Here is a 20,562-nt window from a genome sequence, read left to right on the forward strand (position 1 = left end):
ACATGTCTGAAAAGAGGCTCAGCCCAGAATCTCCATCCCTCACAGCCAAATGGGGAAAATGCTGTGACCCAGCCACAAGTGCAGCAACAGCATCAGGTTCTTGCACCTCAGTGTTCCTGCCTCATCTCAACTCATGGTAATGCCAGTGCTGCAGGAGCACTGAGGCAAGGTGTCACCCTCCAAACACCCATGCTGGGACACCCACACTCGAGACAGCAGCACCCCCAGCACCCAACACATCCCTCCCAGCTGCCACCCCTCCATCTGCAGGGCAGCCTTAATCCTGCAACTAAAGGGCAGCAAGTTAGCTCATAAACCACTTGAACCAGATCATAAATCATGTGCTCACAAATGGATGAAGGAGGCTGGAGAATCCCTAACAAGGCTGGATGGGCAGAAGGTGGGGAATATAGATGAAGCTGCCTGCACATAACTCAATTTACCACTCAGTTGATAACCACAGCTGCCCAGCCTCACTGAAAACATGGCTTAAAGGCAACAGCAAATCCCCAAATTCACCCTCCTGTCCTACTTTGCACCTATGTCCAAGCAGAAGGAATTTGAATGCAAAGCAGAGTTGTGCTGCCCCACGAAATTGGGGAAATTGTGGGGTTTGGCCCCAAATAACAAGCTCCCCCACACTGGCATCTCTGCAGGTGCCTGAGCACACACATGTTATGAAAGAATCACAGAATGATTTGGGTTGGAAAGAACCTTAAAGGCCATCTCATTCCTACCCCCTGCCACGGCAGGGACAACTTCCACTATCCCAGGTTGCTCCAAGCCCCATCCAATTTCCTTGAACACTTCCTGAATGGGACACACACATCTGCTCTGGAAAAACTTCTGTAAGGGTCTGCAACAAGCTAATGAAGAGGGGAGAGAAATCCCATGAAACAATAACGACTGAATTTCTGGATTGCTCTGGATGAGCCCTCCAGGTTTTTCCCCATGTTGCCAGCTCTTGAAAGCAGCCAAGCAGTGCAGGGGCTCCACTGGCACCTGCAGATGGCAGAGCTGGAAGCTCAGCCACACTAACAGTCACCCAGAAAAAGCCTTTCCCACCCATCTGACACTTTCTAACAAAGCTGATGGGCATCTCCTCCATGGTAATCTTGGGGGGAAGGAACCTGGCCTAAATAGGCATCAGCTTGGGAAATAAAGCAGGAAACTGAACCTATGGTCCTGCAGCTGGGCACAGAGCCCAGGTGTCCCCATGCTGGGGACAGGTCTCTGTCAGGCACCTCCAGCTTTACAGCAACACCAGGAAGCAATCTGCCCAGCTCCAGCCCTGCAGTTTGTGCATGCAAAGATGGACAGACAGACAGACAAGAGCCCATTTCATCTGCAAGCTCCCAAGCAGCTTCCTGAGCACAGCTCTGCAGGAGCAGGGAACATGGAATTCCCTATTTTCATGGATGCTGTACTAATAAGAGGCGCCTTGTTGCAGGTGGCAGGAAACAGGGAGGTGCTGGTGGTGCCAATGCTGGGCACCAAGCTGAGCTGGGGACAGCCCCTGCCTTGCTCCAGGGACCATCACTCCCTTCCTCACTCCCCCAAGAACTTGCTAAGAAAACAGCAAGTTTTACTTTTAAAAACAGCAAAAGTTTTTACTTTGATGCCTGCACATGTTTCTGAGTGCCCTATTTATTACTAAATATGGCTTCTATGACATTCTGTTGCCTTCTAGCAGCATTTTGGAGAAGCAGTCCCTGCCTTGGTGGGGCTGGTTGCATCCACTCAGAGAGCTGCACCAACCTGCTCAGCCATGGCCTCCCACAGGAATCAGCACTTCCAGGGAAGAGATGCTCCTCTCTTGGCTGCTAAAAGCAAAGCCACAAGCTGGGTCTGGCTGCAGAGAGGGAACCAATAGGAAAGACAGGGATAACATCAATGGGAAATGGGGCAGGGTACCTGCATCCCCTTCCTGTCCTGCAGGAGATTGGGACAAAAAGAATCCCTTTCTCCTGGCTGATTGTTTAATAAGTAAAAGCAAGAATCACTCAACAAGAAAAAAAATAAAAAAAACAACAACCCAAAACATAACAAAAAGATGACTCAAGTAACACAATGGGATTTTAAGGGATGGGGGGGACAATATCCCAGTAAAGCTTTTAATCATTTGTGGTCACAAAGAGCATGACAGTGGATTTAAGAAAGGGTGGAATAAAAGGGAGGAAAGAAAACTTCACCAGCAAGTGCTAGGCTTATTTAAATCAAATTAAGACACAGGGCTTGAAGTTGTTTGTCTAATTAAAGGGAAAGTCCTCTTTAGGAAAACTAGGGTAAACCATTCTTACAGCAGTTCAGGCTGGCAGCAGGGAGCAGGGTGGGCAGGATGGGTGCAGAGCAGCCTGTCCTACTGCAACCCCTCCCTGGGACACCACCAACACATTGATGTCACCTTCCACAGGGGTCCTGCTCCTGGGACAGCCCCATCACACCTCTGCAAACTGAATCTCAACCCCAAGAGCAATGGTTGGCTCAAGGACCATCACACCACTGTCACAGGGCCAAAGAAAACATTTGCACATTGTTTTAACATTTTTTAGGGTTTTTTAAAAAAAAAAGTTATCAAATTTTATTATTTTTTAATTATTTCTCATCCACAAAGTAATCTCAGGGGAACAGGGTGCTGTGCAACAGCTGGCACAGGATGTCATCTCCTGCTTGGCTCTTACAACATCTCCCTTGATAATCCTGGGAAAGATTAGAAACTTGGCCCCGGGGCAGTTTCACTCATGAATCACCTGTGCTGCAGCAAAGGAAAAACCAGGCAGGCTCATGAACTCCTGTGGAATGGGCCAGGTGCCCCCCAGCCCTGCACCCACAGCAGGCACATCCCCTCACCAGTCCCTCTAAGGTTTCCATGGAGCAGTGGAGGTTAAAAAAAAAAGAAAAAAAAAAAGAGGAAAGAAAAAAATTGACCATTGCACTGGTCCTGCCCACAGTTCCACAAAATAGTGGCAGGAAATCATCCATTTGTTCATTTTTCCAGGAAAATTCTAGCTGTTGCCTCAGTGGTTCTGATGAGATATTGGGAGGCCCAAATGAACCAAACCAAGTTCCAGCAAAATAAAAAAAAAAAGAAAACATATACATTATTATTATATTACCTGAGGTGCCTGGTGAGCTGGAGCCATTTGAGCAAAAAGCCCTGGAAACCCCACCAGGCACAACAAGGGCAAAAGCCAGGGTAGGGACCAGGCTTCAATTTCCATTTGTGTTTTTTCTCATTGCTTTAGCAAAAACTGCTATCAGAGGAGCAGATGTGACCAAAGCCATGTTGGACACAGGAGCACTGTGACAGTGTCCCTTGCTTACCAAGCAGCTGTCCTTGGGTTTTCTGCTGCAGCAGTGGAGATACCTGCTCCACATGGGCAATTTGCTTTAACCCACCTGTCCTGCCCAGCTAAACCCTAAAATCCCTTACACCTAACTCAGTGCCAGCCTTCAGCCTCTGTGGCCACATCATCACCTCCATCTCAAGCAAATCATGCCCATGCCAGGCTGGTTTGCTATGTCCCTAAGAGGTGGTTGGTGAGTGCTCCATCAGCAGCAATGGCAGTGGTACAGCAGATATAACTGTGCTCCAGGGCACTCACAAAATGCCCAGAAATACCCTCAACTGTCTGAACACCCTGAAAAGCCCTAAGCCATGCCCTGTGTGTGGGTGCCCCTGCAGCACAGCCCTCCTGAGACAAGCAAGGAGCTCTGGGTTTTGAGGGAGCCCAGGTGCTGTGCTGCCACACACCCCTGGTGTGAGAACCCTCTGCTGAGGACACATCTGATCCCCTAAATGTGGGTGTCCATGCACCTCCAGCCTCAAACCTGGTCTAACTGCTGCCACATCTCTCCACACATCCAAAAATTCCCTTTTATTTTGCTACGTTTCACAGAATCACAGGATGAATTAGGTTGGAATAGACCTTTAAGATCATCAAGTCCAACCTATGACTTAACACCTCCTCATCAACTAAACTGTACCACTGAGTGCCTTGTCCAGTCTTTTTTTAGACACAGCCAGGCACAGTGACTCCACCACTCCTGGGCAGATAATTCCAGCACCCAATCACTCTTTCTATGAAGAATTTTTTTCTAGATATCCAACCTAAACTTCCCTTTGGTGCAGCTTGAGGCTGTGTCCTCTCCTTCTGTCAGTGCTGCCTGGAGAGAGAGCCCAGCCCCAGCTGAGCACAGGCACCTTTCAGGGAGTTGTAGAGTGATGAGGTCACCCCTGAGTCTCCTTTTCTCCAGGCTGAGCACCCCCAGCTCCCTCAGTGGCTCCTCACAGGGTTTGTGTTCCCAGCCCCTCTCCAGCCTCGTTGCCTCCTCTGGACGCGCTCGAGCGTCTCAAGGTCCTTCCCAAGCTGAGGGGCCCGAACTGGACACAGCACTCCAGGTGTGCCCTCAGCAGTGCCCAGTGCAGGGGCAGAATGACCTCCCTGCTCCTGCTGGCCACACCATTCCTGATCCAGGCAGGAGCCATTGGCCTTCTGAGCCCCCAGGGCACTCTGCTGGCTCATGGTCAGTCGCTGTTGACCAGCACCGCCAGGCCCTTTCTGCCTGGGCACTGTCCAGCCACACCATCCCCAGCCCAGAGCATTGCAGGGAGTGATTGTGGCCAAAATGCAGGACTGGGCACTTGGATTTATTAAACTGCATCCTATTGGACTCTGCCCATCCCTCCAACCGTTCCAGTCTCTCTGCAGAGCCCTCCTACCTTCCAACAGATCGACACATGCTCCCAGCTTGGTGTCACCTGCAGATTTACTAATGAAAGACTCAATCCCCTCATCCATGTCGTCAATAAAAACATTGATCAGAGCTGGTCCCAGCACAGAGCCCTGAGGGACACCACTGGTGCCTGGCCCCAGCTGGATGCAGCACTGCTCACCACCACTCTCTGGCCCATCCAGCCAGGTCTGAGCCCAGCACAGAGGGCTCCTGTCCCAGCTCTTCCAGGACTGCAAGTGTCAAGCTGCTATCATCTTTTCAAGGTGATACCTTTCTCCAAAGACTGAAAGCAGAGGGCTGGGGGGCAAACACCCTCTAGTGCAGTCTGGGCCACAGTGCTACCTGTACAGTGAGGATGCAAGCACTGCTTTGTGCCTGTGTCCCCACTGAGCTCTTACCTCGCTGCCTCTCTTGGCTCTCCCAAAACCTCTATCTCCCCTCCCTGTTTCCTTCCAAGTGGGTAGTACAGGGCAGAGCAAGCTCTCATGACCAAACACCTCCTTCCCTGTTTTATTTTACCCACAAATCCCAAGACACCTGCTGGAAAAGCTCCTCACATACAGGGGCACTACAACGTTCAGCAGCATTGCTGCCTCGGCTCTGCTTTCCTGGATAATCTGGCACCTGCTGTGGTTTAGTCCCCCTTATAAAAGAAGCAAAGAGCAAACTGGGGCCTCCCACAGGGAAAAGTGTCTACCACAGGAATTTCACTTTCCATCTCCAACCAGGGCATAGCACTCTGCAGCCACCTTGATTTCCTTAAGCCTAGCCTAGGTGCATATCTTAATATAATATAATAAAATTATAGCAGGCTTCTGTCTAGTGCAAAGAGAGATAGAAGAGGATCAAGTGCCCTTCAGAAGCTGTATCTCATCTCCCCCAGGATAAACACTTCCATGGCATGGCAGCTGCAGGGGATCACTGTGCCCGTGGAGCTCCAGCTTTCAGATCCAGACAAGTTTCCATGCTGCAATCTCACAGCAGGCAGGAGTAGAAGCTCTTGCTTCCAGCAACTGTTTCTTCATTTATTAAAGAAATTTTAAAGAAAAACAAGGCAGAAAAAAGTGTTATTGGAGCATTCCCACCATAGCAGGGAGGGATGCTGAAAGCACCATGCATGGAAGGCTGGATCCTGCCCCAGCAGCCCCGTGTGAATGGTTGGGGTCAGCGAGGCCAAGATGAGCTTCAGGGTGGCTGCAGGGTGAGCAGAACCACCCAGCCACAGGCACCTGGGTGCCTGCACAGCTCCCAGAGCTGAGCCTCCCTCCCCAGGGGGATGCCCAGCCCCAAAACTCTGCCTGCATCAGGGAGCTCAGCACCCCTTCCCATACAAAAGCCCTCTGCTTGGCGGTTCCTAGAAGGAGAGAGCAGATCCGGCACCTCCAACGCCAGGGCTCAGGTTGCACTTCCCAGAAGCAAGTGGCATGGGGAAGCCAAAATTAGCAGGCTGATAATTCTACCCCTTGGTACATCCCACTGGTCTGGTTGAAGGTGTCCCTGCCCATGCTGGGGGTGGGGTGGAACTAGATGACCTTTAAGGTCCCTTTCAAACCACATGATTCCATGGATCTAGGAGGATCCCTAGCTCCTGCACCACCATGACTGCTGGTTATTGCAAGAAGATGATGGCAAACCATGCTCAGTGAAAAAAAAATGAGGTGAAATGAACTCAGAAGCCATGGGACAACCTGCAAGGCAGGTCTTGGGATTGCACCAGCCTGGCTTCCCAGCCCTGTACCCCCCTGCACCCCTCCATCAGCACTTGGGCCCCACCTTGCATGCCTGAGTGGGTGCTGGAGCAGGGGGAAGGCAAGCAGACTGTGCTCCCTGCTCTGGTTCAGCAGTGCACACACTAACACTGGGGTTATTTAAAGCCCAGTTTTAACAGCATTCAGCTACTGGTTGCGTGATCAGGATAAAAAATCGCAATCCTAATTCCTGGCCCCCGGTGCCTATGGCAACTGGTATCCGTCTCCTTGGAAACTAATCTCGTGGTATTTGAACAATGTACCAAGGGCCTTTAATCTCCCAAAGACTGTAAATCTTTATTCTAGCCTGCTCTCTTCCTACCCCAAGAGCCAATATAAAAAGCCTGTTGTTTTCCATGAAATCACTAAGAGCCTAACTTGAATTTTATATTACACAGACACATGCTTTTTGGCTTTTTAAAAATATTTTTTCTCCCTACTAAATTAAGGAAAAATCCCATATATTTGATGCCCTTGGTGTTGCAGCCCTGGCCCCACACCTTGGCAGGGGTTTGCTTTCTCTGAACAGTGCTCAATGCCATATCCTGGCTCTTGCCTCAACTGGCACGTCCACCTTGTCCATCTAACCAGACACTGCTCCAGATTATCATTATCATTATTATTATTATTATTTTTATTAATTATTATCTAGCAAAAGGCTACTCAAACTGCAAGGCTACTCAAGCAGCACCAACTCATTGCTGGGGACAATGAGCCCACAAGGGCTGGCCAGAGGATGCTCCATCCCAGTCCCCCAAAAGCTGTTGGGCTCCTCATCTTGCTCCTCAGCACTCAACCCCAATGCTTTTTGCTTTTGCAAAGCTGCAGTTGATGGCACCAGCCCCTCCCCAGCTCCCAGACAGTGCTCATCACCCACTTTCTGCTCTGCACAGGCAATTAGTTTGCTCTGCATAAGGTGGTCCCTGACAGAGAGATGCCACATAATCTCATTATGTTTAATTTTATCTCTAGTATTTCTCTCTGGTTACTGGTGTCTCAGCACTGAGTATTCCGTGCGTTACAGGATGGGCTGTTTGCTAATCCAGGCTGGCTACATAAATAAACTCATTAAAAAAAAATAAAATGGCTTTTTAAAGGAGGATGAAAGGAGGCTCAGAATGGGAGCATCCTACTCCCTGAGTTTCCCATTCCTGTCTGCTCCCCGCTCTATTTTATTTTATTTATTTTATTTTATTTTATTTTATTTTATTTTATTTTATTTTATTTTATTTTATTTATTTTATTTTATTTTATGGGATGAGTCACAAAGGTGATAGCAGGTCCTGGGTCACCCCAGCCCTAGAGCTGGGAGTATGTGTGCAGAGAGCTATTGCCACCCACAGCCTCAGTGCCTGCCCAGAGCTGGGCACCCTGCACAGGGCAGGTGACTCACACTGGCAGAGGAGCAGCCCTGGGTGAAGCCAAGCATGCCCCCGCCCCGGTGTGACCCGTCGAGTGAGGCAGGTACTGACAGTGCTGCCTGGGAGGTGCAGCCAGCCAGGATCCCCATTTCCTCCCCAGGCAGCCTCTGGCCACGACACCAGCCCCAAACCCTGCCCTTTCCCATGCAAACCCTGCCAAGGCTCAGTGCCACTGCTGCTGTCAGAGCCAAACCCAGGCAGGGACATCACCTTCCAGGGGGAGGCAAGACAGGACAGGGAAGCCTCTGGGGATGGCAGGGGGGCTGCCCAGCAACACTGGATCCTGCTTTGCAGCTGGTGGAGCAAGGTGTCCCCACCAGTGTGACCATCCCCACAGCTCCTGTGGGGACATTTCCCAATGTCCAATACATCTTGGGTGTACACCACAAGATTACCCCCACATTCACAAAGGCTTGGCTTTTTTTAACACTGAGCCCTGAGTGCCATAAGCCCTGCTGGGCTGATGGCAGCTAGCCAGGGACAGGGACAGATGGATGGGACAGACCCACATACAGAGAGCAGCTGTCCCAGCAACACCTCTGTCCCTGGGGACTCTGAGGAACCAACGGTCGGTGCCTTCACCTGGGCAGGACAGCACAGCCTTGGAGGGGTTTGCTGTGCTGCCAGGGTCTCACTGGTGCTCCCAGAGGGATCTGGGCTGCACTGGGGTGGGGAGTGTGCCAGCCTAGGGCAGATGCAGTGGGAGTGGCTCTGATGACAGCCCTGATCCAAGGGCTGGCCCCAGGGAGCCCTGTGAGGATGGCTCCAGGCTGGCCAGGATCTGGCCCCAAAACAAGCCAGGTCCTCTCCCACGTGTTTCTGCTGGGAGTCACGTCAGGACAAGGTGACCTGGCTGTTGATACCTCCTCCTTCCCAGGACTTGTCATCACTCAAGCTCGAGCATGGCAGCTTGGGACAGCATTTCCCTTCCCTGACACCTCAACCCATCCCAGAGCCCCTCTTTCCCAGCAAGAAACTGGCCCAGATCAGCCCTGGTCCCTATAACCCCTGTCTGCCAGTGGGTCAGCTCAGCTCCCTGAACCTGCAGCCCCCAGCCCTGCCCCTGTCCTCTCACACTGCTTTGGAAAGGATTAGCCAGGGAAATCATTGGCAGAGGTGCCCCCCAACACCATGGGGCCAGCAGAGCCCAAGGTCTTGCAGAAACACATGTTCCCTCCTGCTAAATTCCAGCTTAATTCTCATTTCCATTGTGTTATGAAATACATTATCTATTGAAACTAAGTCAACAGTTGTTTGCATTTACGTGTAAACACAGTGAATATTAGGAGCGGGGCCAGCATTATATTTGCATCCAAAATGCTGCCTGCACTGCTCTCTCTCTCCCTGGCTGTTCTCCATTTTTACAGCTAAAGACACAAGGATGCAGGAGATGGTGAAACCCAAGACCAGAGCAGCCCAAGAAGCAAGAAACCCCTTGTTTTCCTCTCTCTATTTTTATTTTTCTGCAGCAGGAGAAGAAACATCCGCTTAAGCCCCCATACCATCGACATACACACCCCTTCATCTCAGGGCCAAGTTGAAACTGCTTCAAATTCCCAATGACACACATCTCTTATCAGAGCTGCTTTGCATAATGCATAAATATTTATTTGCTTTTAATCCTGCAAAGCAAACCTGCCTTGTGGCACGTTCCCCTTAATCGGCAGCTCTGGCGCCCGACAAAGCGCCAAGAGAAGCAGCGTCCCAAATTCAGAGCCTACTTTAGATGCAGGGGCAGGGAAATAAGCACCCAAGGTCCAGTACCCACCACCTCCTGGGGTGCCCAGGGCAGGATTGGGGTGCCAAAGCAGCCATAAAGCACCTTGGTTCCTTGCCTCCAGGCAAATGAAGAGCTTGGCTCAGGCACCTCATAAATAACAGAAAATAAATATATCTGCATCATGAAACCATGAGAGTGTGTGTGAGAGGTGGCTGGATGCTGACTTAGCTCCTGCATGGTGATGCTTCCAGGAGATGTAGCAGGGAGGGTGGGTCTAGGCCCCCAAAAAAGAGATTTTGGGGGCTGAGTAAAGGAAGAACACCATGGGACAGGGAAGGCAGAGAGCATGTGGCTTACTTTTGGGGTTCATGGCTTATTTTTGGGGTTCACAGCTTAGTTGTTGTACAAGGGCTTGTTAAATTGAAAAATGGGAACCCTTTGATCATCCATGGGGCAGGCAATGAGGGATTGTACAACCAGAGACCAACTCAGCCTCTCCATCATCCCAGGACATTGCTGAGCACAAACCCAAACCCTGTCAGGACCCACACAGCCTCACATGCCACAAAACTTGTAGGAACCAATAAAAAATGAGAATTTCCAAACATCAAATCACCCCAACACCAAAACCCCCTCCTGCTTCAGCCAGAAGTACAGGAAGCAGCACACTCACCCTCATCCATCCCCACCCCACAGCAATCACAGCTTCTGCCTTTGGACCCTTGGGATTGTGAATTCATTCCTCAATCAGCTCCTCTTCAATGGGTGGGAAGTAAAGGCAAGGGGTGCAGCAAGGGGTGAATTCTGTGCTCAGCTCCTCACTGCACATGCAGCCAGAGCAGGTAAACACAGAACTACTCCATAGTGGGCAGGTAAATATATAAATAGCATTTATTTCGGCCACTCAGCCTCATCCTCTGATAACCTGCTGACCCAGACAGAGCCCCAAAAACTGATTCAAAGCAAAATGCTGATTTTGCTCAAGATGGGAAGAAGCACCTTAATCTCTACCCAGGGTCAGTGATTTGGGACTGGGAGGAGAAACCAGCCCAGCCACCCTGAAGAGGCTTTGCCCAGGAGCTGAGTGTCACCTTGCACCTCTCCAGCACCTCCAAGGAGGGACACTGCTCCATCCCCATGAACACCTTCCCCAGCCCCCATGTCCACTGCCTTGCTACTGAGGACACAAAGCACCCCAAAGTGCAGCAAAATCATCACTGGGAAGGAAGTCCCTGAGCCTAAATGCCTATCACAGCATCACTGGAAAGGTGGGGTAGTAAAGGGGGAGGACAGAAAACCCTCTGGCACACCCACACACAGAGGGCTGAGAGGAATGGTGTTTGCAGGAAGGGTTTCCATAGGTATCACAATGGCTTTCAGGCAGGGAGCACACACTGGAGTACAGACTCAGCTTGGCACCCCTGAACAGACCCAGGCACAAACAGTGTTATGGGGAGGAGGAAGAAGAGAGAGACCCCAGCCCCTGTCCTGGCTCACAGACAAGCAATGTTGTATGCACCAGTGGCTGCAGTTTTGGTTTTGGGGAGTGTGGAGCCATGGGGACATGGGGCAGCACAAGCAGACAAGGAGGCCATCAGCAGCACTAGAAGAGAGTCACCCTCCTGCTGCTCTCCTCACCTGCAGCCCTGACAGGAGAATTTCCCCTTCTGCTCTCCTGGTCTTGCACCTCCGAAGTGCCAGCTCAAAAGTGCCAGCTCAAGCTGCCACCAGACACCAGCTTCCATGGCCCATGGGGACAATGCCACAGCAAAGTCCATCCAGTCTGGACATGGATGAGACCCCCACAAGATGCAAAAGCCTCCTTGGATTCTGCAGCATCCACAGCAGCAGCTCCCCAGAGCAGAGACAATTCCACATTATTTTGAATGATCATGTTCAAAATAATAAAGGACGCCTACGTGCTCAGATGCATTGACAGCAACCCAGCACCAGCCCAGGAGTTAAAAATAGCCCTTTGCAGGAGTGCCAGCCCTGACCACAGCACCCCTGGCCCTGTGGGACACACACTCTCTGCTCTGTCCATTGGCATCACCACATCAGCTCCATGGCACACTCAAAGGTCAGCAGGTGTTGAAATATGCATCTTGCTTGCAGGAAAAAAAAGGAAAAAAAAATAACCAAAAGGAGAAAAAAAATATATTCAAGGACCCTATGCTGCTTGGGGAGAGAGAAATAAATGAAGATGGGGAGAAAATTTATTGGGGTTCAAGCCCCACGTTGAGCAGGTGATGTTCAGAGAGCACTGAGGTGCAGAGGGGAGCCAAGCATCACCCTTGACAGATGTGGAAACAGAGGAAACATTTGCATTACAGCAGAGGCACTGGAGCTGTCTTTTACTATGGATTTTTTTACTGGATTTCTGCAGGTGTAATTCCCACAGAGATAAAGACCTTGGTTTCCAACAAGCAGTGGCATTGTACATGAATTACAACAGAAAATGTGGGGAAACAAAGAAGTTTTCAAGAGAGCACATAACCCTCAGATGGGTGGCATGGGGAAAGCTGGTGGGCAGCTGTGGGAAGAGAGTACCAGTGAGAAATGGGGCTGGTCTCACTCTCCCACCTTCCAAAGGAATAAACCTTTAGACAGTGGGGGAAAAATGAGCCCACCTAAGCAATAAGTATTTGAGGGGCACAGATGAGTTGATGCAGCAGGACCAGCAAGGAGCCTTGGGAAGGGCACAGGTGGGTGCTGGGTCCATCCCAGAGCCAGGTTTTCACTTTGAGAGCTCATGTGGGACTGGATGCATCAGGCTGATCAGCTCATGACACCAGTCATGCTTGTCTCTCTTAAATGTCTTTTTTCTCCCCTCTCATTTTAAACAAACAAACAAAAAAACCACCACCCCAAAACAGCCTGACACTAATTCTGACAGGTTTAATAAATGTTTAATGTCCTATTAAAGGTCACCACCCACTCACCTCTGCCTGTGGACCTGCAGTAACAGCACTGGGGCATTCTGCTTGGGCTGTGCTGTTTTAGAAGGGCAATAATGCCCTGATGCCCAGCCTGGCACTTCCCAAGGAGCTGTGGGGCAGGGCTGGCACTTGCAGTGAGCCCCAGTTAACCCCTCACCTTTGATGGGGCAGGGTGCCCAGAGCAGCTGTGGCAGCCCCAGGATCCCTGGCAGTGCCCAAGGCCAGCTTGGACAGGGCTTGGAGCAGCCTGGGACAGTGGAAGGTGTCCCTGCCATGGCAGGGGACTGGAACAAGATGATCTTTAATGTTCCTTCCAACCCAAGCCATTCTATGGCTCCATGATTCAAGATCCTGGATGAACTTCATCTGAGGACATGGAGGTAAACACATTTTGGGGGGCAAAAATACCAAACTCTAGCTCAGGGTAAAATGCTCTAATTTCACTTAAAGGGTTTCTGGGCATTTTTCCCCAGGAAGACAAGATGAAATTACAGCCCAGCAATTCCCCTAAAGGGTGCAGAACAATTTATTTCCAGTGATCCTCTTCTAATGAAGCCAATTTTTAACCTTGTCAGAAGGTGCATGCAGGCTCGGGGCACTGGTGCAGTTCCCTTCCCCCCCTGCCTGCCTTTCCCAGGATGAAAACCTCCAACCTAAACCCCAACCAGGATGTTTATTTAAGACCCAAACCCCAAAGGCATTTTAAACAAGCAAAGTTCCTCACATATTTTGCTGACCAAGTGCAATCCTTCATGCCAGTGATTGCAAGTTTGCACCCAGGGGTTTGTGGGGGTCCCTGCTGCCACCAGGATGGTGTCCCACTGCTCAGGTGGGAGCAAGGATGATTCTGTGGGACCCAGGGACCTGGTGGCATCTTGTGGTGTCCTCAGAGCATTCCAACACATCTGGGTCTCCACAGCTCAGCAATGTGGTGGCTCAGTTTGTGGGAAGCTGGCCAATGACCCCACCATCACCCCAACAGCCTCACTACACTCCAGTGGGAATTGGTCCTCACCAGTTGGAAAGGCTCACAGCTCATGTGCCAGCTGATTAAGAGGGAGGAAGCCATGAGAAAAAGTCCCTTCTCTATCCATACCAGCCACTCGTGTTTCTCCTAGGACACATCTGACACCAGCCAGCAGGAAGTAGCAGGGGAGCAGCCGTACAGCAGGCAGCTCCCACTGCTCCCTGCAGCAGCTCTTCAGCAGATGGTGGCTCATAACATCATTATGTTTACCTAACAAGATTGCTTTATTGTAGCCCTCCAACAATAAAGCCAGAGCATCTCAAAGCAGTGGCCAACGCCTGGGCTTTGACAATCCTGGTGCCAAAAAAATATATATGTAATTTTAGATCTTTATATAAATCATGATTTTAGAGGTCACAGTAATACACTGATTTTTTTTTTTCCCCCCATACTAAAACAGATGTGACTCACATGCAAGCAAAAAGACATACAAGTCAATGCTTTAAATTCTTTTAAGTGCTGGGGTGGGGAGTTGCTGTAGCAATTTGGGTAATGCCACGGGCACACAGAGCTCAACCCCCAATCTACCCAGAGCAGGACGCCAGAGACAGCGTTCCTCCTCCTGGCAAGGACTGTCATTCCCTGTCTGCACAGCAAACAGGGGCCCAGCCTTCTAAATAATAATGCAATACAAATAATAAAAGATAATTCCCACATATTTAATCATTACCAGAGCTCTGGGAAGAAATGATAATCAGGCCCCTACTAATTAGGGAGACATAATCCTGCCTTTCCTACAGGTTTTTCCATCCCTGTCTCCTACCCTGCAGTGAAACAAGAAGAAATCCAGCCCAGTGGGAAGGAGTGTAGCTTTGGTGGAAGCCTCAAACAGATCCCAAAGCACAGCCACAGTGGGCACAGCCCCATCCTACCAATGCCAAATTCCCCATCCCACTGGACTCAGTATCCACCCTACCACAAATGTAACCCATCCTTTATGGTACCTCCTGTGACTGTCCAAGCAGCAGCATCCATCCAGCAAAATCCCTCCCCTTGCCACCAATGTCCCTCTGGGATCTCAGCCCTGCAGCAGGACCTGCAGCTTGTCCCAAGCCTCACCCAGAGGCTTCCAGCATCCTGCAGCACTCAGGGGCAGTGGGCAGGCAGGGAGGGCAGTGCTGGCACTGGTGCCACGGTGCCACCGAGGGCCTGGCACTGAGCCCTTATGAAGTGCACAGGGTTAATGGCTGCCATGAGGATTGCTGCTAATTAGCAGCAGGGCTGGGTTTGTCCCTTTCATCTGTGCATCCTGTCAGCGTGGGAGTTCTGCCCACCTCCAGGGAGCCACCTCCAGCTTGGTGCAATGGTCAGAGATGTCTCCACTGCCCAGGGCCAGTCCTCTGGTGCTACCAGGCTGGAGCCCAGCAGCAAATGAGCAGCCAGTGCCTCAAGGCAAGGTCACCTCTCACAGGTACTGAGTAGTAGGTGGCTTCCCAGGCAGGAGGCAGCCACACAGACACAGCTGGAGTCAAAGACACAATGTGATCTCTGCCAAAACCTGGGCACAGAGATGCACTCATCCCATTAAAGGTGGGTGAAGCAACTTCCAGCACAGCAACCAGACAAAACCATGGAGATCTTTCTCACCCACTGGGGTGTTTTGTTTCCAGTGTCATCTTGCTCTGGAAGACTCCCACTCTGTAAGTTTTCCCTAAGCCAGACCAACTGCCTCTGTGTTCTTCCAAACAAGTTACCTGTTGAAAAACTTTGAAGGTTTTTAGCAAGGGAGAAGGAAGCCAAGGGCTCCTAGAGAGCCACACCATGGGCACAACCCATGGCAGGGACCCCATGTACCCATGCTGCTTCATCCAGGGATTTGAACTGGGCCTGAAAAGTGCTGCTGCCCATCAAGGCCCAGGCTCCATGTTCTTCTCTCAGAAGCACATAAATCTGTGCAATCTCATCCATTGCAGGGGGAGGTTTCTCCTGGAGGAGAAACCAAGCCAAGCAAGACACACAACCCTGGCAGCGACCAGCATCCACACATATCACCAAAAGGTGCAAGAAATTATCCAAAAATTAAAAATGCTTAAAAACATCCTGCCCAGCAGTTTTCTTCCCAGCCATCTCCAGTGGGATCTACACCTCAAAGCACCCCCTGGGCTCCCAGGTTTTAACTGGGGGCTGTGGGAACAGATCAACAGCAGGTCTGTGGTGCCCACCACGAGCCTTTGCAGCCACCTGTTCCCACCTACTTGGACGGCCCAGGGGCACTGCCAGTGCCCAGCACACCCCACAGGGGATGTCACCCATGGCCAGGAGGCATCTGGGCTTGTCTCTTCCATCTCCTGGGGCAGAAGTCCCAGGCATGCAGGTGGACTCTACATGGCACATTTCCAGGACCCATCCTGTGTCCACACCAACCTACCCACTGGCACTTGCTCTGTTTAATGTCAGAGATGTAAAGAAAATGAAGATGGACATCTCAGCCCTCATATGAGAGGTGGAGATTGGCTCTGAGGAGGGACACGCTGGCAAAGGATGCTGACATCCACGTGGCTGTGCAGCAGCAGAGTCATGCTCCTCACTGGTCCCCACTCATTCCACCCAGATTAATTAATTACCTTTTTAAACCAGCTAGACCAGCACAGAGCAGACACAAGACAACGTGAAGCCAGAAAACTCCCACAGAAGCTGTTTGCATGGACAAATGTAAATACTGCTCAGCACAGTCTGCTCCTGAGGAGGGGTCCATGTGCCCAGTGCTTTTCTGCACAGCATCTCACCTCAAGGGATGCTTTCCTTTGCTCCCACAGCAAGGAGAGCCTTGCTGTGCTCTGGGTAAGCTCCTAAGGTGGTGTTTGGCAGCAGCTCCTGGATCAGGATGGATGGTCCCACGTGCCCCAGCTGATTTGGGGGGGGTCTCTGGCAGAAACATCCCAGCCCAGCCCACTGCTCCACCATTCTTGGGATTGAAGCAAATTTAACCAAGAGAGCAACACCAAGAAATGAAGCATCAAAACAGCAAGCCAGAAATCCCCATGACCACAATTCCTAAAGCCCACCTGGGGCCACTGCAGTTTCCTGCAGCTCTTGACTGCTTTTTAAAGACAACATTTCAAGAAATGCAAACTGAACATGCTCTGTGAAGGGACAGGGCTGCCACAGGGCAGAGCAAAGCCCTGGGAAGCTTCACTCCAGTGTGCAAAGACCTTCCACTTTCTCTGCAAACCTCCAGCTGGGGCTCTCTCTCTACCCCCAGCCCCAGTGCTCTGGCCACAATCCAGAACCAGACACCATGACCAGACCCAGACCCCTTCCAGACCCCTTCCCCATAGCTTCCAGCTGGGCTCTTCCCAATGAATGAGCCAATAAACACATATTTAGCTCATGGATAGCTATCTGCATCTCGGGAGGGGCTCCCAGAAGGTCCTTTCCTGTCTTCAAGAAAGTCTCTGGTGGTGGCAAACCTCTGCTCCTCCCTCAAAGCCCTGAAGAAGTTTTGTCATTACCAGCAAGGTGTTAACACAGCCACACACGTGGCTGGAGGAGCAAAGCAAGAACAATAACACAGCCCCTCATCTGCCCATCATGCCCCTTCCCCAAACCATCACTCACCCCTTGCACCTCAGCCCAGTCATCCTGGAGCAGCAGGATCCATTCACACATTTTCTTCCATGACAAACCACCACCACCTCCACTCACCACAGGCATCTGCAAATGGGTGCTGGCAGCACACACAGAATAACCGTGCCCAACACCACTGCCCAAGATGGGGACAGCCAGCAGCAAGGCCAGGGGTCAGCCCTGCAGCCAACATCCAGCTGGAGTCCCTGTGCATTCCTCCAGCCTGGCTGCTGGGGTGCTGCTGACAAAATTCCTGAAGGAAGTCCAGGGCATTGATAATTGCCAAAAAACATCTGAGCTATTTCCTGTGGGAGAAGCAGATGGGAATCCCCCATTAACTCCAGTAGCCAGAGGTTGTGTTTTGGCCTGGGACTTTGGGGGTTTGGTATTCTCCTTCCTATAAGCATCACTCCAGTTATATGTGATGCACACCATGTAGGACAGCCAGACCTGTACCCTCTGTGCTGACCCCAAAGCCCACCTTTCTTGTCACCTCCTGCCCCATGCAAGGTTCTTGTGAAAGGAAGGGCTGGGCTGGCAGTGTGGGCACTGTGTCTCACCCAGGCAGATAGAGCCAGGTTGCTAAACGTGTCCTTGAGCAGCTTCCTGCTCATCTGCCCCAGCTTCTCATTAGCAAACCTGAACGAGCAGCAACAGCACCAGCAGCTCCTCCAGAGATGGGAAAGCCCTCTCAGGAGGGACAGCAGGAGCAGGCAGCAGCACCAGAGCAAATCCCTGGCATCATTCATTCCTCAGCTTCTGCAAGCACCATGTGAGGGCAGCTGCCTGATCCCTTCTCTGCCACAGAGTGCCAATACATCCCCGGCAGGTGCCACCCCAGAAATGTGGCTTTGAGAGGCCGTGCCAGCCTGGAGAGCCAGGCTGCATGGGAAACCAGTGGCACAGCCCCAAAGCAGGGCACCCTGTCCCTCAGTGGGCACCAGTGGCCACAGGGACTCTGGCTCTGCAAGGCTAAAGGGAGAAGAGCAGGGGACCCACGGGTGTTGATAAAACTACACTGCCCTGACAGGCAGCTGCTGACACTGCTTCAATGGCAGCATGTGCTGCTGTGCCAGGGCTTGCTGCTCTGCCTCAGGGGCTGCAGCAGAGCCACTGGGACACAGCCTTCAGCACCCTCAGCTGCCAGCAGGGTCAGGTCTCATCCTGGTGGTCCCCATTTTGCTGCAGCAGTTTCCACAGAAGGGGATTCTGTGGGCTCAGATGGGCAATGACCAGCTTAATGGGTCTGGGTGCATTGTGGGGGCCTCTGGAGAATTAAAGGCTCTCACGTCCACAAGATTATTGCCCAGCTACAGCACTTCCAAGAGCTCCTTCAGTGGGAGCAGCACGAAGAGCAGACACCCCGAAGCTCCCGTTACGCAAGGCCACCACTGATGTCCCCAGGCGTTCCAATGTCCACAGCTTCACACTGACAGGGGGCAGGTGTGGCAGCAGGCTGGGTGACCAACCTCAAAGTGCCCATAGCAGCCAGTCCCATGGCTCTGCCATGGTGCTCGGTGGCACCATCAGCTCCCGAAGTGCCCTCGCCTGGCTGTGCCCAGAGCCCACCACAAACAGCCAGGATTACCTGCACAGCACCGCCGGGTCCAAGGCTCACTCCTGCACAAGGCACATTAATAGGATCACTCCAATTTACAGCTTATCCCAGATAAACCCACTGCCAGCCCCACACCCTGCAAGGACAAGGGCACCTGCTCCTCAGGGAGCAACTTTCTCCCTATCACAGTCATCCCTCGGCACCAAAAATCCTCCACTCACCCTGTAGAGGATGCCTGTTCCTTCAGGCCACGGGCCACGGTGCCCAGGCCAGTGACCAGTCCAGCTGCAGCCCCAAGCACTCCACCAGCTCAGCACCGTGTTTCTATTTCCAGCAGCACTGCTGCCAATCCCCACACCAGCACAGAGGAGGCAAGCTCCAGCAGAGCCCTGCTTCCAGCTCCCCTTCCTGCCTGGCACCTGTCCAACACAGCCAGGGCAGGTGGTGGTCACAGAAACGCCATCAGGATGTGGGCCACCCCTGAGGGCCAGCCTGACATCCCCTATCCCACCCCCAGCTCTACTGCTCCCTGCACCCCCTCTGCAGCACCATCACCCCCAGCTCCTCATGCCCTCCCAGCCTTACTGCTTCCTGGCATCCCTTCACAGCCCCCATGGATCCCACCAACCCCAGGGCCCATCATCACCCCCAGCATTCCCCCCACCAGCTGCAATGAGCTCAACACCCCATCAGCTCTAATATCCCCAGCATCTCCAAGCCCTACAGATCTTCAATATCCTTCCCAACCCGAATAACATCCAGAACCCCTGCCAAGCTCTACTGCCCGGCAGTACCCCCCAGCCCCACTGCCCTGCAGCATCCCCCAACACCATGAGCTCCCAGTATTCCTACTGCCCCCCTGAACTCTCCCACACTGATGAGCCTGGCATTCCTCCCCCAGCATCCCTCCAGCCCCAATAATCTCAGCATCCCCTGCAGCAACCCCAACATCTCCCGTGCCTTGATGCCACACTGCACCCCCATAGCCCTATCAGCCCCCACCAGCCCTAATGAATCCCCCAACCCTCAGCCTTAAAGAGCCCAGCACGCCCCCCCACCCTACTGCCCCCCCAACCCCGCAGCCCTCTCATCTCCCCAGCAACCCTACTGCCCACTGACATCCCCCGTGCCCTGATGTCGCTCAGCAGCGCTGCAGCCGTATCCCCCCTCCAGCAGTCCCGCTGCCCCTCTGCATCTCCCAGCGCTCACCCCTACCTAATGTCCTGCGCTGCATCCTCAGCACCACCCTCCCCCCGGATCCCTAATGCACACCTCCAGCGCCAACACTCCCAAGCACCCCCCGAATCCTGCTGCCCCCTGCATCCCTCAGCCCTATCCCCCAGCCCCAGCGCTCCCCCAGCCTCCAGATCCCCCTGCCCCATCGCACCCCGCACCCGCAGTGCCCCCCGCCGCTGCTCCCCCCCAGGGCCGTGACTGGGGGTGGAGAGGGGACCCGTCAAGAGGGGAGGGGAGGCCAAAACTTTTCCTTACCGCGGGCGGTTGGGGCGCGGCGCCGCTGCCTCCCCCGGCGAGGCTGCGCGGGAGCGGCGGGAGCGGCGGGAGCGGCGGGGGCGGGCGGGCGGGGGCCGGGATGGAGCCGCCTCCCGCCGCCTCCCGCCGCTTCCCGGGCGGAGCCGGTACAACCCGACAGGGGCCTAAAGGAATGAAAAGAAGCCGAGAGGGGGGTGTTGTTTTTTTTTTTTCTTTTTTTTTTTTCCTCTCCCCCCCCCTCCCCGCACACCCCAAATCGGGCAGGGAGAGCAGTTCTTTGTTCTGTAATCCCAGTAAAAGTGCCAGCCATTCGCCCCGCCGCTAATCCCAACCCCGCGCAACGGCCGCATCCAT

General features: G+C 52.5%; 1 protein-coding gene across 6 annotated transcripts in view; it reads right to left on the reverse strand.

Moving 5' to 3' along the window:
• GTF2IRD1 (GTF2I repeat domain containing 1) overlaps positions 1-20,350 on the reverse strand; it is a 71,089-nt gene extending 50,739 nt beyond the window's left edge. For 5 of the 6 annotated variants that reach the window (XM_036395096.1, XM_036395094.1, XM_036395093.1 and 2 more), the window contains exon 1: positions 1,759-1,814. In XM_036395096.1, coding sequence (XP_036250989.1) covers positions 1,759-1,770 — 12 coding nt within the window. In that variant the 5' untranslated portion in view covers positions 1,771-1,814. Of the gene's footprint in view, positions 1-1,758; positions 1,815-20,208 lie in introns of those variants that run through there. The other variant, XM_036395091.2, reaches the window with a different exon arrangement.
• Positions 20,351-20,562: the final 212 nt, after the last annotated feature.

This window comes from Molothrus ater, chromosome 21 (genome assembly GCF_012460135.2).
Source record: "Molothrus ater isolate BHLD 08-10-18 breed brown headed cowbird chromosome 21, BPBGC_Mater_1.1, whole genome shotgun sequence".
NCBI classification, from domain to species: Eukaryota; Metazoa; Chordata; class Aves; order Passeriformes; family Icteridae; genus Molothrus; species Molothrus ater.